Source organism: Odocoileus virginianus, chromosome 7 (genome assembly GCF_023699985.2).
Source record: "Odocoileus virginianus isolate 20LAN1187 ecotype Illinois chromosome 7, Ovbor_1.2, whole genome shotgun sequence".
NCBI classification, from domain to species: domain Eukaryota; kingdom Metazoa; phylum Chordata; class Mammalia; order Artiodactyla; family Cervidae; genus Odocoileus; species Odocoileus virginianus.
In genome coordinates this window covers 60,213,521-60,233,783 of record NC_069680.1, presented here as the reverse complement: position 1 = coordinate 60,233,783, position 20,263 = coordinate 60,213,521, and the positions used below count along the sequence as shown (strand labels likewise).

The following is a 20,263-nucleotide window of genomic DNA, read 5'->3' as shown; positions in this document are numbered from 1 at the left end:
CCTGACCAAGGATTGAACCTGGGCCACCTGCATTGGGTGCATGGAGTCTTAGCCACTGGGCCACCAGCGAAGTCCTCCTCCATATGTTTTTAAAAAATAGTATCTATCCATCCATCTATCTATTAGTATGTACGTAGAAAACTACAGACTAGAGAAAACCAGGCAACTGTGGTTCTAGGGTTGGAAACAGGATTTTCATTTTCCATGTTCCATATTTTGTGATGTCTCTATTTTTACAATGAGCATTCATTGCGTTTTATCAGTAGAAGATGCATTTAAAGTGAAACAAACTGTATCGGTTATGATAGGCCAGTTTTGAATTAAAGTGAAAGTAAAAGTCACCCAGTTTTGTCAGACTCTTTGCAACCCCATGGACTGTAGCCTGCCAGGCTCCTCTGTCTGTGGCATTCTCCAGGCAAGTATTCTGGAGTGGGTTGCCATTCCCTTCTCCAGGGCATCTTCCCAACCCAGGGATCAAACCGAGGTCTCCTGCATTGCAGATGGATTCTTTACCATCTGAGCTACCAGGGAAGCCTTAGTTTTGCATTAGGAACAAATAATTTTAAATCTCAATGGCTTCAAACAACAAAATCTTGTATTTACAGTTGGGATAGCATTGAGTGTCTATGATGGTTATCGGCACTCTTCACACACCTGAGTGCTAGGCGACCTGCTGCCTTCAGTGGTGATGGAGGACTAGACCTGAATTTTCTTGAGAAGATAAGTCAGCACAAATATGGCCCAGGAGGGCTGTGCACAGAGTGGGGAAAATATTAAAACAGTGACAACAATAATCTCCCTTGAGGATAGTAAATTTCAGCAAGAACATCTAACTTTAAGTAGTGCATCTTTCTGAAGCTTCTCCTGGATAAACCAGCTGCAAACGTTGTCCATGGTAGCTAGCCAAGCGACCCTGTGTGTGTGTCAGGAGGGTGTGGAGAGTCAGTAAGTGGCATGACTACAATTGCAGAACCTAGAACCACACTGGCCTCAGGTCAGAACCTGGCTCTGCTGTTTCTAATGTCCTGATCTATATGATGCGATCCATTCTACGCCATTTCAGTGGGTCATCGTAAGGATTTAGTTGAGGTAAAACATGGTAACATTGAAAAGAGGGTACCGGCGTGTAGTGAATGTTCAAGACAGTTTGCTCTATCAATCATTATGTGATTGGTCCCCTGTGCAGTCATGTCCCGATCCTGTCTGTTCCTCCCAAGAGGACCTGAGGTATCCAGAGGTGTCAGGAGGATCTGTTGTACCTTTGGGATGAACCACCTAGCGAGCAAATAATCTGTAATTTGATAGGAGTGAGAGTTGCCCTTTTCTAGAATGGGGTTCGACCAGATGGAATCAAGCCAGAAAGCATGAGGAGAAAAAGAGCTTAGGAAGAACTTGCTGTTCAGAGTGGTTCTTGAGCAAACATTCCTGAAACAGGAATGCCTTGTTTGGCTTGGAGTTTTTTCTAAAATTTTTATTTACTTATTTTATTATTTATTTTTGGCTGTGCTGGGTCATCTTTCCACATATGGGCTTTCTCTAGTTGTGGCGAGTTGGGGCTACCCTCTAGGTGTGGTGCACGGGCTTCTCATTGTGGTGGCTTCTCTTCTTTCAGAGTATGGGCTCTAGGGCACTTGAGCTTCAGTAGTTGCGGCTCACGGGCTCCAGAGCACAGGCCCAGCAGTTGTGGTGCATGGGCTCAGTTGCCCCGAGGCACGTGGAATCTCCCCAGACAAGGAATTGAACCCATGTTGGCAGGCATATACCTAACCAATGGACCACCAGGGAAGTCGTAGCTTGGGCTTTTTAATTAACCTCACTGATGAAGGAGCAGTCTTGACCTTCTGACACCTGGGTGTTGGGATGTGGGCAGTTGACGTTGGTTTGTAAAGCTTGGAAGAGCAAGCCTCCCACGGGTCTGTCAGGCTCTGAGCCTGAACAGAAAAGATCCCTGCCCTCCCGCTTCTCCCCCAACCCTGAGAGGAGAGGACGTGATGATGCAAAAGCCTGGGGATGATGTTCATAGTAGCCACACATGATGGCAAGGAGTTTAAAGAGTCTTTGAGTCGTGAATGCAGCAAGACAGAGATGTGGAGAAAAGCTATTGAACAACAAAGAAATAGAGCTGGCAGGTCATGCTGTGCTTTCATTAAAACGCTGTCAGTCAAATGAAAAGCTTTTCAGCTTCTCAACTGCGGAGATGCTCCCGGCTGATCCCAGGCACATCTCCCCAGCAGAACTCACAGACTGTGCTCTGCACGGAGGTGTCTCCAGCCTCCCCCAGAGGCTCTGCTCCCTGAAGGCTCCACTCAGCCCTGACCTGATATCAGTGCCTGGATGGACCCCTCCCCGACCCCACTTCCCTGAGGAAATGAGACTGTCATTCCATTCCTCCCTTCCTTCTCTTATCCGTGAATCTCAGGGAACATGGGGAACATCTGCCAGGTGTGTGCGCCTTTGGGCAGGTTCTTTGACCTCTGTGATCGTCAGTGCTCTCATCCGTAAACTGGGAGATATTTGTGAGATTTCATGAACAACTAATACATTGCCTGGGACATAGCATCACTCGTTAAATATTCACACCCGTCTCCTGTCACCTTGGTCATGTTTATCCCATGTTTGGTGACCAGTACCAGGGCATCCAGGCCATCCCAATCCTGGCTTCTCTATCTTGGGCAAATTGCTTAACCTCTCTTGAGTCACCATTTCTGTTTCCATCAAATGGAACAGAGTAAGACAAATCTTGCCGAGCTGTTTTGAGGATCAAATGAGACAATAAGTGTCTGCTCCTGGCGGCGTCTGGGACTCATAGTAAGTAACAGGGAAAAGGAGCTCTTGTTACTGCTTCTTTAGTACTGCACTGGAGTCCAGCAAGATGATGTTGTATGACTTCTCCTGTGTTGTGTGAAGATCATCCCAGAGGACATTCCAGGGCAACCGGGGCCCAGACCCGGATGTGAGTGATGGACCTGCAGATCCTTGGCCTGATCATAGAAGGCCTGGATTACCTGGGGGAGGAGGCTTTGCTGCTGCTGCTGCTAAGTCGCTTCAGTCATGTCCGACTCTGTGCGACCCCATAGACGGCAGCCCACCAGGCTCTGCCACCTCTGGGATTCTCCAGGCAAGAACACTGGAGTGGGTTGCCATTTCCTTATCCAATGCATGAAAGTGAAAAGTGAAAGTGAAGTCGCTCAGTCATGTCCAGCTCTTCACGACCCCATGGACTACAGCCTACCAGGCTTCTCCATCCATGGGATTTTCCAGGCAAGAGTACTGGAGTGGGTTGCCATTGCCTTCTCCAGAGGAGGCCTTGGGGATGTACTGAAGAGTTACAAGCTCAGAGCTGTGCTCATGAAGTGAAATAGGTCCCACTGTGCAGCGTTGATTGGAAAGGGGCTGGAGGCAAGAGTCCAGGGAGGAGGCTGCCAGAGTGGTCCAGGTGAGAGGGACTGGAGGGAACAAATTCAAGAGCCTGTTTGAGCTGCAGTAAGAAAAACCTGTCTGGTCACTCTGGATACCTCAGTGCAAGGATGCTGTCGCCCCTAAACCAACCTCAGGAAGGACCCCAGATGTGCCATCCTAAGCAGGGGTGAGAGCCTTGCTTTCCAAAGCCAAAAGCAGGACGCTCAGCTGGAATGATGGGTGGCAGTGGTCGGGGTTACCCCTCCTTGTGCATGAATATGGAATGTGCCCTTTGGAAGGACTTCCTTCACATCTGGGTTTCCTCACAGCCTTCCTGGCCCAGGCAGCCAGCAGTCACTGTGGGCTCTGGGTTGTTTCTGCTTCCCCTCTCCTTACTCTTCCTTCCCACCTGGCAGAACTCCACCTGGAAGGGAACTTCCTGCACCGCCTTCCCAATGAGGTCAGCACCCTGCAGCACCTCAAGGCCATTGATCTGTCCCGGAACCAGTTTCACGACTTCCCTGAGCAGCTCACCACCCTGCCTGCACTGGAGAACATCAATCTGGAAGAGAATGAGATTGTGGGTGAGTGGACCCAGCCCATGGCCCTGCCCCTCCTCTGTCTGCAGAGCCTGCCCTGAGCTCCCTTGCCTGAGTTGAGGCTCACAGGGCCTTCTGGGGCACAAGGCATGGGGCTCTGGAGGCAGAGTTTCATAGACAAGAGTGCAAGGTTGGGCTGTCTGGTCTGAGTTTCCTGAGTACAGGGCATTGAGCCTAGAAAGGTAACTATTATGAGGTCCTGCTGCCTGCCAGGGGCCAGGCTGGATGCTTACTTTCACCTGGCAGGTAGAAGGTCTTGGCTTTTCACACTGCGAGCCCTGAACTAGTTGGGCCATCTTGGACCTCAAGCTCTCCTTCTCTTGTCTCCATCTGCCAGCCTTGGCTGCCTTTACAACCCTTCAGTTCAGACCTTCTATGTGTTAACTCCTGCCTGAGTCCCTGGCTCTCCCTCCCTGGCTGCACAGGAGCTCTTTGCCGTTATTAAGCAGGAGCCCCTAGGCAAACATGTTCTGAACAGCCTCTCTGTGCCTTCCAGTACAAATATGCTCCCCCTCAGGGAAGCAGAGGTCTCTCCCTCTGAGTTGGAGGTGTGCCTGCAAACAGCAGACCCCAGCAAGCTGGGTTCCTCTGAGGCGGAAGTTCCTTTCCTCCTTTTGAAACACTTGCATACCTCCTGGTCTCATTTGGCCTGAGCATCCTCTCCGACTGCTGTCTAGCCGCCCCAAGAGAGAGTCCGGCACTCACAGGGTCCCTCGGTACCCCTCCTCCTCGGCTCCTCCTGCAGCTGCTTTGGCAGGCTCTGGAAGCCCGTCTCCAGCTGCATGTTGCCTTCTCTCACATTGCCTCTAATGTTGATGGTTAATAATAACCCCCTTCAGTTATGCATTCATTTTTGTAAGCTCTTTTACAGGCATTATGCTATTAGATTAAAAGCAAGAGGTCTCTGGTGGTTTGGTGCTGCCTAGTGCACTGGTGAGCTTCCCTTCTATCAAGGATGCTGCCTGCAGGGCTCAGGCTCTGGCTGAGTGGGAGGGGGAACCAGCTAAGCTCTGAATTTTGGGGTCCGTCCTTTTACAGGTGTGTAAACTGAGGCTCAGAGAGGTTATGAGAGAGCATGGGGTTGCACAGTGAGACCACAGAAATGCCGGGGTAAGAGTACATGATTCTAAAACTCAGCCCTATGCCTGGAGAGGGCTTCCCTTGTCTGGCCTCTGGGAAGGCCCTAGGGGTGGGCTGTGGTTCAGACCTGCCATCCCAAGACCAGGATCACTGAATGGCTGGCCCCTGGGTTGGCACCCCCTGGCCTCTTGGGCCCTTGTGCTATCTTTAAACAGAAGTGCCTGTTTACTGTATAGCTCCTGACCACCTAGGGCTTCCCTCATAGCTCAGTTGGTAAAGAATCCGCCTGCAATTCAGGAGACCCTGGTTCAATTTCCTGGGTTGGGAAGATCCTCTGAAGAAGGGATAGGCTACCCACTCAAGTATTCTTGGGATTCCCTGGTGGCTCAGCTGGTAAAGAATCGAACTGAAATACCTGCAGTGTGGGAGACCTGGGTTCGATCCCTGGGTTAGGAAAATCCCCTGGAGAAGGGAAAGGCCACCCACTCCAGTATTCAGACTTGGAGAATCCCATGGACTGTGGAGACATTACTTTGCTGACAAAGATCCGTCTAGTCAAAGCTATGGTTTTTTCAGTAGTCATGTACGGATGTGAGAGTTGGACTTTACAGAAAGCTGAGCACTGAAGAATTGATGCTTTTAAACAGTGGTGTTGGAGAAGACTTTTGAGAGTCCCTTGGACTGCAAGGAGATCAAATCAGTCCATCCTAAAGGAAATCAGTCCTGAATATTCATTGGAAGGACTGATGTTGAAGCTGAAACTCCAATACTTTGGCCACCTGATTCGAAGAACTGACTCATTGGAAAAGACCCTGATGCTGGGAAAGATTGAAGGTAGGAGGAGAAGGGGAAGACAGAGGATGAGATGGTTGGATGGCATCACCTACTCAATGGACATAAGTTTGAACAAACTCTGGGAGTTGGTGATAGACAGGGAAGCCTGGTGTGCTGCAGTGCAAGGGGTCGCAAAGAGTTGGACATGACTAAGTGACAGAACTGAACTGTATAGTCCAGGGAATCGCAGAGTCAGACATGACTGAACGACTTTTACTTTCCAGATCACTGGGGTCTTGCCCTGAGCTCTTCATTCTTGGCCAGGCCCTCCTTGCTGGGCCCTTCTTCTGCTGCCTTTTGCTTTTCGAGGCATTCCTGATGTCTTCTGCTTTTCCAAGTGGGGCAGTAACCAAGAAAGGGCTACTTGTTTGGGCTAATGTCAAGACCAGAGCTGGGTGGGTAGCTGCAGGCAGGCAGGTCAGGATAAGTATTGGCCAATGGCTTCCTCACTTCCTGACTGTATCTTTGAAAGACTCGCATCCTTTCTCTAAGCTTCTTCTCCGCTTTCACGTGGTGGTTCTCCGACCCTCCCCAAACCCTTGCCCCAGAAGGTGGCTTTTCCTCAAGCGGAAGAGCAGGGTGAGTGGGCATCTCTTCTGGCTGTAGTATAAGGAGTGACTCCCCCAAAATGAGAAGTACAGGGTGACAGATCCCCTAATCTTCCTCCCTCCAGCAAGGCTGACAACATTCCTTAGCAGCAACAGCTCCCAGAACCTAGATCAGCTGTTTTAGCTTATTCTTTTGTACACATATCTCTTCCTTTCTACAGGGTGACAGTAATAACTCTGCACATGGAAGCATCTTGCAGTTTACCAAGAATGCTCATGTGCAGGCCCAAGACAAGAGGGTGATCATCCCATTTGATAGATGTAGAAACTGAGGCACTAAGATCCCCCCGGCCTTCATGGTCAAGTGTCTATTGCACACCTGGCCAGGTAACAGGGACTTCAGCCACTGGGCTATGTTTCCCAGTCAGTTCAGTCTGTGACAGTCTCCTGCTGCCCAGGCCTGGGGGTCATGGGGACACTGGGGAATGCCCTTGCCTGCAAGTTTTCCCCAAGTGCCCAATGGCTCCTAGAGATGCTTGGCTGATCCCAGGACTGCTCCACTGTGGGATGCCCTGGGTGTTCTCCCCACACCAGATGGAGAGAGGGGCACATGGGTAGAGAGGGGCAGTGCTGGTTCCTTGCTGGAATCTCCTTACTTCTACGTTCTACCTCTCTCCAGCCCATCCTAGTTACTTGGATGGTTTCCTGACTCCCAGACCAGTGCAAGACCAGGCCACAGCCTTTACAGCCCAGGTTGGAGGGAGGAGGGCTGTAATCACAGTGAAGTAGGTGAGGGCTGCATGCTCCTTCATTATGAAAATAGCTTTGCACTGTTGGCTGGTTGTAGACAATCTCCCGCAGGAGCTCATTGGGATAATTGTGAAAGGAACTTAGGATGTCTTCAGTTTGGCTTATTTTTCCCCTCAGAGCTCTCAGAGGGGATTGGAAGATTTTCAAAAAAATGTTTTCTAAAGCAATAAATTGGAGGTGCATGAATCTCCTTAAAGCTTTAATTCAGTAAGTAAAGAACAAGCAGCTCTGAAACAAGCTCCAGGTGCATCTGAAGGGACCTCTTCAAAAGATGCCTCTGGCCCAGCCTCAGGAAGGCCTGGAAGCTTCCAAGAGCAGTGACATCATCTTTTTAAAAATTTTTAATATTTATTTATTTTTCCATTTATTTATTTGACTGCGCCGGGTCTCACCCGCAGCACGCAGCATCTTCAATCTTCATTGCAGTGTGTGGGATCTCCAGACAGGGCATGCTAAGACTTTATTTGCAGCTTGTGAACTCTTAGTTGCGGCATGCAGGATCTAGTTCCCTGACCAGGGATCGAACCCAGGCCCCCCTGCATTGGGAGCACCGAATCTTAGCCACTGGACCACCAGGGAAGCCCCTAGCAGTGGCAGAGTGCCACTGGCCAGCACTCTCTGGGCTGTGATGCGGAGAGAGGCTCGGCTCAGGTCCATGGAGGGGAGAAGACACAGGGCCTCATCAGTGTATGCCAGCTGAGAGAGGCAGGGACATTGCCCTCTGCTTTCTGGTTCAACTGCGGGTGATGGGCGGATGCTCATCCTTGGTGTTCACTGGTAGCAGGAGGCCCTCAGGTTGAGGATCTGGGTGGCACGTGGAGGCCTCATTGCTGCTGCCTCCTACAGACAGTCCTCTGGTTTGTGTGTGACTTGGCCTTCAAGTCCTGTCATGTCCAGAGCCAGCGTGAGTGCGGTGTCTGCATGCAGCCAACTTGCAGCTGGTTGGGAGCACAGTGCAGAGCAGGAATCCCAAGTCTCAAAGGCTCTCTGAAATGACTGATACTGAATAGGGCCAGTTGTTTCAAGTTGCCAGCTGTGACCCACTAGTAAGCTGTGAGACCAGCATGTGCCAGGGTACCTCACCTGTAGCATGATACACAACCACTTTGTGACTTTATTTCAGTTTTTCTATATGCCTGCATAAATATAGGTACTGGGTCATGATGTAGAATGTATTTCTTTTTTTTTTTTTTTGGCCACTCCACGAGGCTTGTGGGATCTTAGTTCCCTGACCAAGGATCAAACCTGTACCCCCTGCAGTGGAAGCGTGGAGTCCTAACCCCTAGACCACCGGAAGTCCTAAAATGTATTTCTTGCTGTGAGTCATGATGAGAAAATAACAAAAGCTGCTTCTCTGAGTTGTCCCACAGTGACTTGGGGTCTGTGCTCAGCTGGCCTAGCTCCCTGTCCTTCAGCTCTCCTCCCTCAACTATGCTACATTCTTCCCTCCTCCCATCTCCACCCGCATCTCTGTCCATCTTGGTCACCACCACTGCATCCTCCTGGCGACTAGTTGTTGGGAGTGGTGTGAGGATGGGCTGTGGGGCCCCAGCTGAGGGGACGATCTCAGCTCTCCTCTTACCTGAGTATGGAGCCAGGTAGATGGTAGGTTCAATGCTACCTGACCCTCTACCCCATCCCACCTTACCTCACACACCCTGCATGGCCTGAGCTCATAGTCCAGAAGTCCTGCCTTTGGTCTTACCATTTTCCCTGCCTCTGTCCTAACCCCCCAAGTGCAGGTCCGGGCCTGGTGCAGATGAACAGGAAGTGGTGAAAGTGACAGGACTCTCCCTCCCCCACTCGCTGGCTCCCAGCACACACATCACAAGTGCCCCCATCCAGATGGGAGGCTTCCTGGGTCCTTGGAGACAGGCCTGCGAGGACATGGTGGTTTCCTCCAGGCACTCCTGAGAGAGAGAAAAGGGTTTGTAGCTTAGAGTGTTTATTCCAATAACAGTGCATCACAGGTTTCTGGGATATGGGATGGTACTTTTTTTTGGGAGGGGGGATGGTCCTTATATTTTCCAAACCAGAAAGAGGTATATGGAAACTTCTGAGTGTGTATAAACAAGACTGCTTGGGGAGAGAGAGGCTCTGCAGAGGTAGGGGCTACAGAGATGAAAGAGATACAGATCCTGACCTCAAGCAGCTTACAGACAGTAGGGGAGGTCTGAGTGGAAGTGGAGAGTAAACTGCTAGATAAGACATGGTCGGGGGACTTCCCTGGTGGTCTCGTGGTTACGACTCCATGCTTCCACTGCAGGGGGCATGAGTTCGATCCCTGGTCAGGAGCTAAGATCCTGCATGTCTTTTGTCACAGCCAAAAAAAGACCAGACATGGTTGGAAGGGCTGAGGGTGGCCATCCATCTATCCTTGTGAGGTGGGTTCCCAAGAGAGCCCTGGGAAAGCTTTGGAGGAGGTGGAAGCATTTAGTCTGACTGTGAATGCTGACACAGGAGAAGATGGGTCACTCATCCTATGAAAGCCAGGGCGTCAGTGCTTTACCCCAGCAGCCGTAACAGAGGGCTTGAAGGTGGGTGCTGAAGCAGTGTTCACGCCGAAGAACTTGGAAGTACTTGATGCTTCAGAGCAGTTCAGCATGGCCCTAGAGCGTGTCAGGGGTGAGGGGAAACCAAGTATTGAAGAACCTTCGTTTTGCTAAGTAGGAGACTGTTTTTGCTAAGCTAGAATTTCACTTTTTGTCACCCTCAATTCACTGTTTTTTTTTTTTTTTTTAAACCTGATGCATTCACTGTTCCAGAGAGAGCAAGAGATCATAGGAAAAGAAAATCTTGCTAAGAGTTTAACAAATAGAGCAATGGTACTTGTAAAAGGAAAAGCATAGCTACCCTTGGTTTTTTGAAGGTTTTCTTTACACCTCTTCACTTCACTTCACTTTGATTTCACTAGTCAAAGAAATCTGAAGAGGATTTTCACTTTTATGAAAAACTAGGAAAAGTGCAAACAGCATTCAGCATTCATTTTGCAGCAAGTGTTAATAGAGGAAGCTCCTATCTTGAGCAGGGAGAGTGGCCCCGCCAAGCTTCTTCCCGGGATCCCCACTCAGCATCAAGCCGCCATTGCTTTGAATTGTGTCTGTGGGCATCTGTGCTTCATCTCCATTTATTTTGTGTGTCTGTTAGTAAGTGAAAGTGAAAGTCACTCAGTTGTGTCTGACTCTTTGCAACCCCGTGGACTATAGTCCATGGAATTCTCCAGGCCAGAAAACTGGAGAAGGTAGCCTTTCCTTTCTCCAGGAGATCTTCCCAACCCAGAAATTGAACCTAGATCTCCTGCATTGCAGATGGAGTCTTTACCAGCTGAGCCACATGGGAAGCCCCAAAATACTGGAGTGGGTAGCCTTTCCCTTCTCCAGCAGATCTTCCCAACCCAGGAATCAAACTGGGGTCTCCTGCATTGCAGGCAGATTCTTTACCAGCTGAGCTATCAGGGAAACAAGATATGTCCTAATGTGATTGCTTCTTCACTTTGTACCATTTCTGCTTACAAAAGCTTTTATGTGAACTCTCTGCTTTTGGATAGCAGGATACATCTGTATCTGTATTACACAGAGATGCTTTGGGCTGCATTTACTTAATTCTGCCCAATACAGTTTCACTTCTTACTGTTGAAGCCAACAGTTCTGAGTTGATGGGGTTGGGGGTGGTCCCAGGACCAGCAGCATCACCTTAGAACTTGATAGAAATACATATTTTTAGACCCCTCCCCAGACATCCTCAATCAGAAACTGGGGGAGGGAAGTGGACAGCAAATGGTTTTGTTTTCTTATTTTGACCTTGCCACGTGGCTTGTGGGATCTCATTTCCCCGACCAGGGATTGAACACAGGCCACGGCAGTGAAAGTGTTAAATCCTAACCACTAGACCACCACCTGATGTGGAGAGCTGACTTATTGGAAAAGACCCCAGTGCTGGGAAAGACTGAAAGCAGGAGGAGAAGGGGACAACAGAGGATAAGATGGTTAGATGGCATCACCAATTCAATTGACATGAGTTTGAGCAAGCTCCGGGAGTTGGTGAAGGGCTCACAAAGAGTCAGACACAACTGAGCGCCTGAATATCGACAGACCACCAGGGAACTCCCTGGAAATTTATATGAATAATCTCTGACCCTGCCCCCAAATGATGCATATGCATGCTGAAGTTCGAGAACCCCTGTCGAGGCTCTGGCTTCTCCAAGTGTCACCCAGCGGCAGGGTGAGCTTCATCTGTTAGAAATTCAGAACCATGGACAGAGGAGCCTGGTGGGCTACAGTCAAAGGGTTGTAAAGAGTCAGACAAAGCTGAGTGACTAACACTTTCTTTTGGGTGTGGCTCAGTTTGTAAAGAATCTGCAGGAGATGCAATGCAGGAGAAAACGTGAGCTCGATCCCTGGGTCAGAAAGATCCCCTGGAGGAGGGCATGGCAACATACTCCAGGATTCTTACCTGGAGAATTCCATGGACAGAGGAGCCTGGTGGGCTACAGTCCATGGGGTTGCAGAGGGTTGGCCGTGACTGGTGACTGAGCACACACAGGCTTCACCTCCAACCTCCTGAATCATGATCTGCACCTGAGAAAGACACCCAGATGTCTTCTGTGCACAGCAGGACCTTTTTCCTAAAGCCCCCAGTGCCTGCTAATTGGCCCGGCCCTCCTCCCAAGCATAGTGCTCCTTGAGCCTCATGGAATTCCTCAGGGTACCTGCCACAGATCCCCATTTGGATCCCTCTGGAGCGCTTGTTAAAAAGGAAGGCTCCTGGGTCTCCTCTCAGACCCACCACATCAGATTTTGTGTGGATGGGACCCAGGAATCTGCCTTTCTAACACGTGCCCTGGGCGAGGCAGTGGTGTGTTGATCGAGAATCTGTGCAACTGATGTCTATCATTCTCTCCTTTCCTCACATCCATCCAGCTAGTGCCTAGTACAGCCCACTCTGCTTTCTAAATCATCTATTGCAACTGGTTCTTCCTTTCATGCTTCACAACCTCCACCCTTGACTCCCAGTCTTCATCATAGTTTATCTGGGCCATGGCGCCAGCCCTCAAACATAAGGTTTCCACAAAGTACAGGACCCTCATCCCCTGGGATACAAGGATGACAATGGGTGGGGGGCACTGTGGAGACTTGGAGGGAGCACTCCTGGCCCAAGGGAACACCTGCACGCCTGCCATGACCCAATGTATCTCTGGGGGCCCAGGCCCTCTGTCGCAGTAACTTCTCCCTCCTCTGGGAAGGTGGCGGGGGGAAGAGGCAGATCCCTGCAGGGAACCACAGCTTCACTCTGGTCTCCATCAATAGATGAAAGTCTCCAGGGTGTCCTCCCTTAGCCTGGGGAACAGGTGCCCACTAGGGCCTCAGGATTGCCCTCCCACTGCGTTGATGTCAGTATGCCAGCCTCACCCTGTTTCACAGAATGAGTTGATCAGCATCACAGGAGCAGAGAGGTGTGGCTTTATTTCACTTTGGGGCTCTACCATGCTGCCCCTCAGTGGGAGGTTCTGCAGGCTCTGTTTGTTTGTTCTAGAAACTCTCGAGGGGGCGGGGAGATGAGCCACTAGCACTGAGTACCAAGTGCTAAGTGAGAGGGCCACGTAGCGGCTGAGTAGGGAAGGGCTTCCTGGGGAGCAGGAGTGAGTGGGACCCAGTCCTCTTGTTCCGAAGCACAGCCTTTCTGTGCCCCTGGGGGGACAGGAGGAGACTTCTTTCATAAGAGCCCAGGAAATAGTTTTTAAATAGAGGAAACCCTAGAAAAGCAGAAGTGGAAGTAATGTTCTATTTGATCTGAAAAGATAAAATCGCACCGATTTCAAAATCTAACAGCCATGGCTGCTTGACACTGCTCTTCTGTAATTCTCATTTAATTTGCTCAGGCCTCTCTTCTGGATAGGAGGTGTTACCTTCACTTGACATTTAAGAGACAGACTCAGAGAAATTAAACAGATTGCACAGGGGTGTGTGGTGGAGGCAGGATTTGAACCCAGGTCTTTGGCATTCCTGGGCCCACATTGTCTTTGGTGTTCCGTTCCAGAGCTTGCCTGGTCTACATGTGCTGGGCGTGGAGGGTGTGGATGGTGCCCAGAGAAGCATGTACAGGTGCCACATGTCTGGTAGCACCAGTATGCTGTTGGCCAGGTCACAAGGGGAGAGTTTTCCTACACTGGTCTTGCTCAGCCCTGGCACGATGCCTATGGTGGCAGGGAAGGGAGCTCTCCCTGCAAGGAGTCACACTACATGGGCTTTTAGCTGCTATTAACAAGGGGCCAATTGGCAAGCACATTTCCTGTAGCTTCCTGCCTGCCAGAGAAGGCTGTTAACTTGTGCATGTGTGTGTGTGTTAGCCGCTTGATTGTGTTAGACTCTGCAACCCTATGAACTTTGGCCTGCCAGGCTTCTCTACCCATGGAATTCTATAGGCAGGAATACTGGAGTAGGTGGTCATTCCCTTCTCCAGAGGCTCTTTCTAACCCAGGGGTCGAACCTGGGTCTCCTGCTTTGCAGGCGAATTCTTTACTGTCTGAGCTACCAGGGAAGCCCTACTAACCCCTAAGACGTGTCAAAGCAGAGAAGGTCTGGGAAGACAATGTCAAATCCCTGACACTGTCCTCCTACCCCTGGATCTTGGGCTCTAAGCCTGTCTGAGGGGACTCCTAGGCACTGGGTTTGAATCCCCCCCCTCCCCCGAGCATACAACAGTCTGAGCCTTGCCCTACCCCTTCCACCAGGCACTAAGTGTTACAGGGCCCGGGAGAAGAGAATTCACCCTCCAAGGTGGCAGCTGTCTGTATGGCACAGTGGACTCATGCCCTCTGCCCAGTATGTCCTTGTTCAGCACCAGCAGAGTGCTGCCGCGTACCCCATGGTCAGTGAGAAGTCAGTGCATGCATCGATCGTGAAGCCATCGTTAGACACAGTGTAGGAGTGCTTGCTGGCTGTGGAGCCTCTTGAGGGAGAAGCTCAGAGTAAACAAACAGTCTTCAACATTAATTAGACTTGGCTTCCAGGCGTGGAGGGGAGGAAAGCTCTTGTTGCAGCTCCTGCACATGTGTGTCTGCCTGGAGGGAACTAGCAAGCCAAGCCTCTGGACAGAACACCTTTCATACACCTGGTCTCTGTCCAAATGGCATCCTCTGTGCCAACCAGTGAGTGGTAAAACCTTGATTACCCAGAACCTCCAATTATCCAGGATGCTCATAATGCTCTGTCGGTAGCACACAAGAGAAGAGCAAGAAAAGTTCTCTGACATTTGCTTAAAACAAAGCACTTCCGTGCTGCCTTAGACAAGCCGGTCTAAGAGACGGTCTGTCCCTGTCTCTGTCCAGAGTGCTGGAGAGCAGCCCAGACGCTCTGACTCGCAGAACTCAGCCTTGCAAGGATCTTATTCAGGGAGTAAGAGGCTCCCAGGGGCACAAACACAGACTTAGGCAATGGGGAAATGTTCATTCACCAGCTGTTTTTTGACTGGGCAGCTTGCTCTGCACTTGGCATTGTGCTGGAGATGGAGATGGACAAAGCACGCTCCCTGTTCTCGCAGGCTCGTGGCATGTCTGTTACCCTGGCTGATACTTAGTAACTGTTTACTTCACATCTGGATCCTCTCTAAGCATTTTCAAGTGTGCTTTTGTTTAACGTGGGTGACAGCCTTATGTTGTTGTTGTTTAGTTGCTAGGTCATGTCTGACTCTTTGCAACCCCGTGGACTGCAGCACGCCAGTCTCCGCTGTCCTTCATTATCTCCCGGAGTTCCCTCACATTCGTGTCCATCAAATCAGTGATGCTATTTAACCATTTCATCCTCTTCTGCAGTCTTCTTCTTTTGCCTTCAATTTTTCCCTTATGAGGCAGGTACTATCATTCTCTCCGGGTGAGGAAACCATGGCTCAGGGAAGTTAAGTAACTTGGCCAAGGTCATGCTGCCTGGACAAAACCAGGATCCCAGCCCAGACAGTCTGTCTCCAGAAACCCAGCTATTGAGGACAGTGCTTTGCATAAGAAGAGGGACTATAGCTGGAGGGAGATTGAAAGCCACAGGAAAATTATGGCTGCAGCACACAACTTTGGTTGGAGGGAAATTCCCTTGGGGTGGAGAGAATGGGGATAAGGTAACGAGGCAGGATTTCCTAAGCCATGAATTCAGGCAATCAGTCTGGCTGTTGACGGCTCCGCCCCACACAGTGCAGCAGATGGGCAGTGTCCTAGGATGGAAGTGCTAGATGAGTGTTTTCACCAGACTCTCTCATTAAGCTTCACCGGGAAGACCAGTGGTATTCAAACTAGCTCTGCATTCAAATCATCTGGGAGATTTCGAAATACCTGTGTCCAGGCCATACCCCATGCCAGTTAAGTCAGAATCTCTGATGGAGGGTTTGGGGCTTGATGATTTTTTTTTTTAAGCTCCCCAGTGATTCCAATGTGCAGACAAGGTAGAATCACTGAGCTAAACCAGAACCTTCCAACAACATACCCTGTAACCTCCTTCCTTCTCCTCCCTATGTCTGTTGTATGTGTGTGTGCACGCGCATGCTTAGCTACATCAGGCTGGGAAGAGCAATCAGCCCAGCCGTGAGAGCTGACAGTTGGCTGGGAGGGTGACAGAGGTGAGCTCTGTGGACTTGCCTCTTGGCCTCTTTTCCCGCTGACCCTACTGGACCCTGGGCATGGTGCTCTGCTGTCCCACAAACTGCCCCTCCTGATTTCCTTGTCGCACACCTAGCGTTTTCATTTATAAATGAACCAAAGGCAACTGAGAACATATAGATAGCAAAACTATGGGCCAGTTCCCAGAGTTCAAGTTTATTCGAAAGAATCATAGTGTGAGCAGACAGGAATGGGCCTGAGTTCTGGCCCCATGTGCTCGGGAGCCTGTGGTCCTGCCTGGGTGGGCCACTTGACTTGGCTCCCCAGTACTGGACATGCTCACTCAAGTTCAATGACCTCAGCTTGGTAGCTTGAAATTGACCATGGTAGGAATATTTATACCATGAAAAAATTGGCACATGCTGGGAATTCCCTGGTGGTCCAGTGGTTAGGATTCAGGGCTTTGACTGCTGAGGGCCTGGGTTCAATCCCTAGTCAGGGAACTAAGTTCCCACTGTGTGTTAGTCTCTCAGTCGTGTCTGACTCTTTGAGTCAGACCGTATGTAGCCTGCCAGGCTCCTCTGTCCATGGAATTCTCCAGGCAAGAACACCGTGCTGGGTTGCCATCCCACTGTGTAGTACAACCAAAAAAAAAAGAAAAAGAAAACCTTGGCACAAATCAGGGCTGTTTCCCTCCGGGAAGTGGAGTGTTAAACCTTAGCCAGCACATTACTTCCTCGTTGGTGCCCTCCCACCCCTCCCACTTCGCCTCCACCACCACCTGTAACTCATTTTGTTTTCTAGAAGCTGGTTTCCCTGGTGAGGCCCTCCCTTACTCATTCCCACCTAGTGCTTATCTTAAAAGCGTTTCTTCTTATTTTTCCAGTTTGTAAAGGAGGTCTGATTTCGCTGACAATGATCTTAAGTCTGATCAGAAAGAGTTGTAAAGTTGGTAGCAGTGAACTTATGTTCAGACCATGGAGAGGATTTACAAAGGAGCCACAAAAGAGCCATTCACACATCCGCCCCCACCTGGGAGAGGAGCTTTCAGGAGGCCATTCCTTTTCCATCCCACCTGTCCTTCACTCCTCACTTCCAGACTCTTGCTGTACACACAGCAGATGAGGCGGCTCTTGTCCTCCATCCTCCAGCTACAAGGGAGGGACCGGCAAACACTTAATGGGAGGTCACAGCAAAACTGCCGTTGTTTCCTGAGGCCCTCCCAGAGCTTCTAACTGAAACAGTTGGAGGAGCAGAGAGGTGGGGGTGAGTGGGTGCTGGGACTTCAGTGGGGAGGGGGAGGGACACAGGAGAGCAAAAGGGGAAATCTGACCTGGAAGACAAATTGCCAGGCTTGGGCCAGGCAATCTGAGTTACCTACTTGGCTGTCTCCAGAGCAGCCAGAAATAGGACTATGTTATTTCTTTATTTTTAATTTCTTATTTATTTATTTTGGACACAGTCTCTGGCATGTGGGATCTTAGTTTCCTGACCAGGGATTGAACCCATGCCCCCTGCATTGGGAGGACAGAGTCTTGACCACTAGTTCTCCAGGGAAGTCCCAACTGTGTTATTTCTGAAGAGAATCATTATGACCTGGCTTTGACTGCATATCAGATCTGGGCTGGGGAGTGCCTCTGGCAGGCAGCCGCACTAGAAGCCCACGGGCTCACCTTGCTGGCCAGCCTGTGATGAGGAGGGAATCACAGTGGGGCTTTTCTCCTTCTGTGTTTTTCTTTCCCCGGAACCCTGCCCTTAGGGAAACATATTGTCTCAAGGTTCATTGGTGGATTCCTTAAAACACTGTGCTCCCCATCCTGTTGATAGGGTTGCCCACCATGCTGTCTGCACCTTCTTGGGGAGCACCATCTGGTTCGTTCTGTGGGCCTCTGTAGCCTCATGAGGCAAAGGACCATTTAAAGATGAGAGGTTGGGGTTCAGAGAGGTTAGGGGCCCACCTGAGGTTGCACAACTCCAAGTGGCAGGTCTGAGGTCAGGGCCCGAATCTCTGCCCCGTCCTCTCCTGCAGATGGCCTGTCTTCACCAGAGGGCTTAGAGCTGCCCACACACAGCCTCCCCGAGGGACTCGGCCTGCAGGACTGGCGGGTGCGTGCGGTGTCACCTGTGCCTCCTGAGCACGGGGCAGCTTCAGCCTTCTCCCTGTGCCACGGCCGCCCCACACACCCAGGGCTCCGCCCAGCGTGCTGTGGGGCAGAGGAGGCTCAGTCGCGGCCCCCGCCCGGTCTTCTGAAGGGACAGCCCTGGCTGTCAGTGTCCCTCCTTGTTACAGGCACGATTCTCTGTCCCACCAGTCTACCATAGTTTGCCTGCTTGTGTCCTGTGGCATTTCAAGAGGGGCTGGAAGCTCGGTATCCTTGATCGTAGTTGTTGCAGGCTCCAGGCACCAGGAGCTGTGTCAGGGCTGAGGTGTGGGGTTGGCTCTGGCTGCCAGGCCAGCCTGGATTCTCCAGCATGAATGTTCCTGCAGCCCCCCACCCCCACCCCGGGGAGACTAAGATAGCCCCCATGTGCTGCCCATGAGCCTAAAGCCCAGGACTGGGGTGCCGCCCTGCATCTTTACCCAGCATCCCAGGTCCCACTGAAGGAGGCATCAGGCTCCATACTCACTGCTGGGGATTCCTTGGGGATTGAGGCAGAGATGCTGAAAAAAATCCTGAAAATTCAGGCATTCTGGCTGGAAGGGTTATCTTCTGGATGAGAAGTGAGACTGCCAGCCATGTGTAAGTGTTGCTTACAGTGTTGATCCAGCCTGGGCAGCCCACAGGGCACCATGATTTGTGTCTAAGCTGCCAAGAAAACTGGTGGACTGGAGCCCTAGGCCACCAGGCTGGGGAGCCTCTGATCCCAATTCTGGAAGGGACCAGAGGGCCTCAGCTCCACCCGAAGTGGAAATCAGAAGTCCCACTGGCCTCTGCTGTGACTTCTGGAGCTCACTCAGTAACACTTGCCACTTCCCTGGGCCCAGACTCCTTCTCCTGTCAGCATCCTTTTAGACCAGAAGTGCCACATGTATGAAGAATCATGCTGTGGAGGGATCATTTTTATCATCTTGCATCTAGCTTGTGCCCCTGGCATGAAACAAGTTTTCCAGTCAATAGTGCCAATGATTAGCGAAGAGAATTCAAGCTAACCTTGGAGAAGTAATTTTCTCTAAACACTGTCCATTCTGATGCTGCTATTATTGATTATTTTAAGCTTCCACAGACACAAGCAGGAGTCTGGGAGGGCTGTCTGTGGTGGAAAGAGGGTTGGAGTCATCTCTCATTTTCTGGAATAATGAAAGTTGGAAACAACCTGAATGTCTTTAACAGTAGAAACATGAGCCAAAGCATGATTGCTCCATTCTTTGGACCACCAAGCGGCCATAATACTGTCACTGATTTGTAACCTGAAAAGATGTTTACAATGTGTCATCAAGAAAAACTATGTTATGGCATAGTGTCTAGGAGGCCACTGTTAAAACATAGTTGTGAACACACATACATACACACACATACAAGTATAAAAAAGTTGGTAAGACCATATATCTCACATTAAGTAATTGGTTCTACATGGTGGAACATGGGTGATTTTATTTCTGCTCATCAATATTTTCTCATTTTCCAAATTGGATTATTGTGCTAAAGAACTAGTAACCTATCACAACCTTGGCCCACAGAGGCCTGGCCCTGACTAGCAAAAGTGCCCAGAGTGGGTCAGGTTAGAGGAAGGGTCCCAACTCTTGAAAGTACTGAAGTTAGAGTTGTTTAATCAAATGGTGTTGATGGTGGGTCCACTGTGTGCCCAGCTCAGGTTGGTTTTGAGCCTGAAGGAACTTATGATCTAGTTCAGGAGGTAAAACGTTCATTCATTTATTTGTTCATTCATTCATCCAACAAATAGCTATTGAGCACCTGTGGGCACTGTGCCAGGTGCTGTACTTACAGCATGAACATAGTCCCAGAGTGTGATGTAAGACATGCTCTCCTATAAAGTGGTACGGGAGTTTGGATGGGGACCAGAGGGAGAGACAGAGGAGGGGGCCTTTAAACTGGAATATGAGGATCCACAAGACTCAGTGAATGGGGGTGAGGGTATGCCCCATGGGAGGGGTGGGCTGGGGCTCTTCTTCCTCTCCAGGTGTGCCAAAGTCCAAAGATCTGGCTTCTGTTAGCAGCATGATGTCAATGTACCATGTAGCCCTAGGGAGCTTATGTAACCTCTCTAAGCCTAAGTTTTACCATCCACAAAATGCAGATCATTTCATATCCTCCCCTTCACCATCCAGCCACTTCCCTCTCTTCTTAGGATGCTTGGAGACTGAATGTTCTCCTTTGTGCTTTATCTAGAAACTCTCCATTTGCCTCTTGGGCTTATTGTTTGCTAGCTTGGCTAGGCCAGTTGTTGATTCT

The 20,263-nt window shown here is 50.3% G+C and overlaps 1 protein-coding gene and 1 non-coding gene across 5 annotated transcripts in view; both read left to right on the top strand.

The window, feature by feature from the left end:
• Nucleotides 1–20,263, top strand: part of LRRC20 (leucine rich repeat containing 20) — a 75,993-nt gene that overhangs the window by 48,894 nt on the left and 6,836 nt on the right. For 3 of the 4 annotated variants that reach the window (XM_020877456.2, XM_070470766.1, XM_020877457.2), the window contains one exon: nucleotides 3,816–3,983. The exons of the other annotated variant lie outside the window; for it this stretch is intronic. In XM_020877456.2, the coding sequence (XP_020733115.1) occupies nucleotides 3,816–3,983 (168 nt within the window). The remainder of the gene's footprint in view (nucleotides 1–3,815; nucleotides 3,984–20,263) is intronic. 4 annotated transcript variants of the gene reach the window in all.
• On the top strand, nucleotides 16,282–16,354 carry TRNAQ-UUG (transfer RNA glutamine (anticodon UUG)). Its single transcript has one exon. It is a non-coding gene; the product is annotated as a tRNA-Gln (tRNA).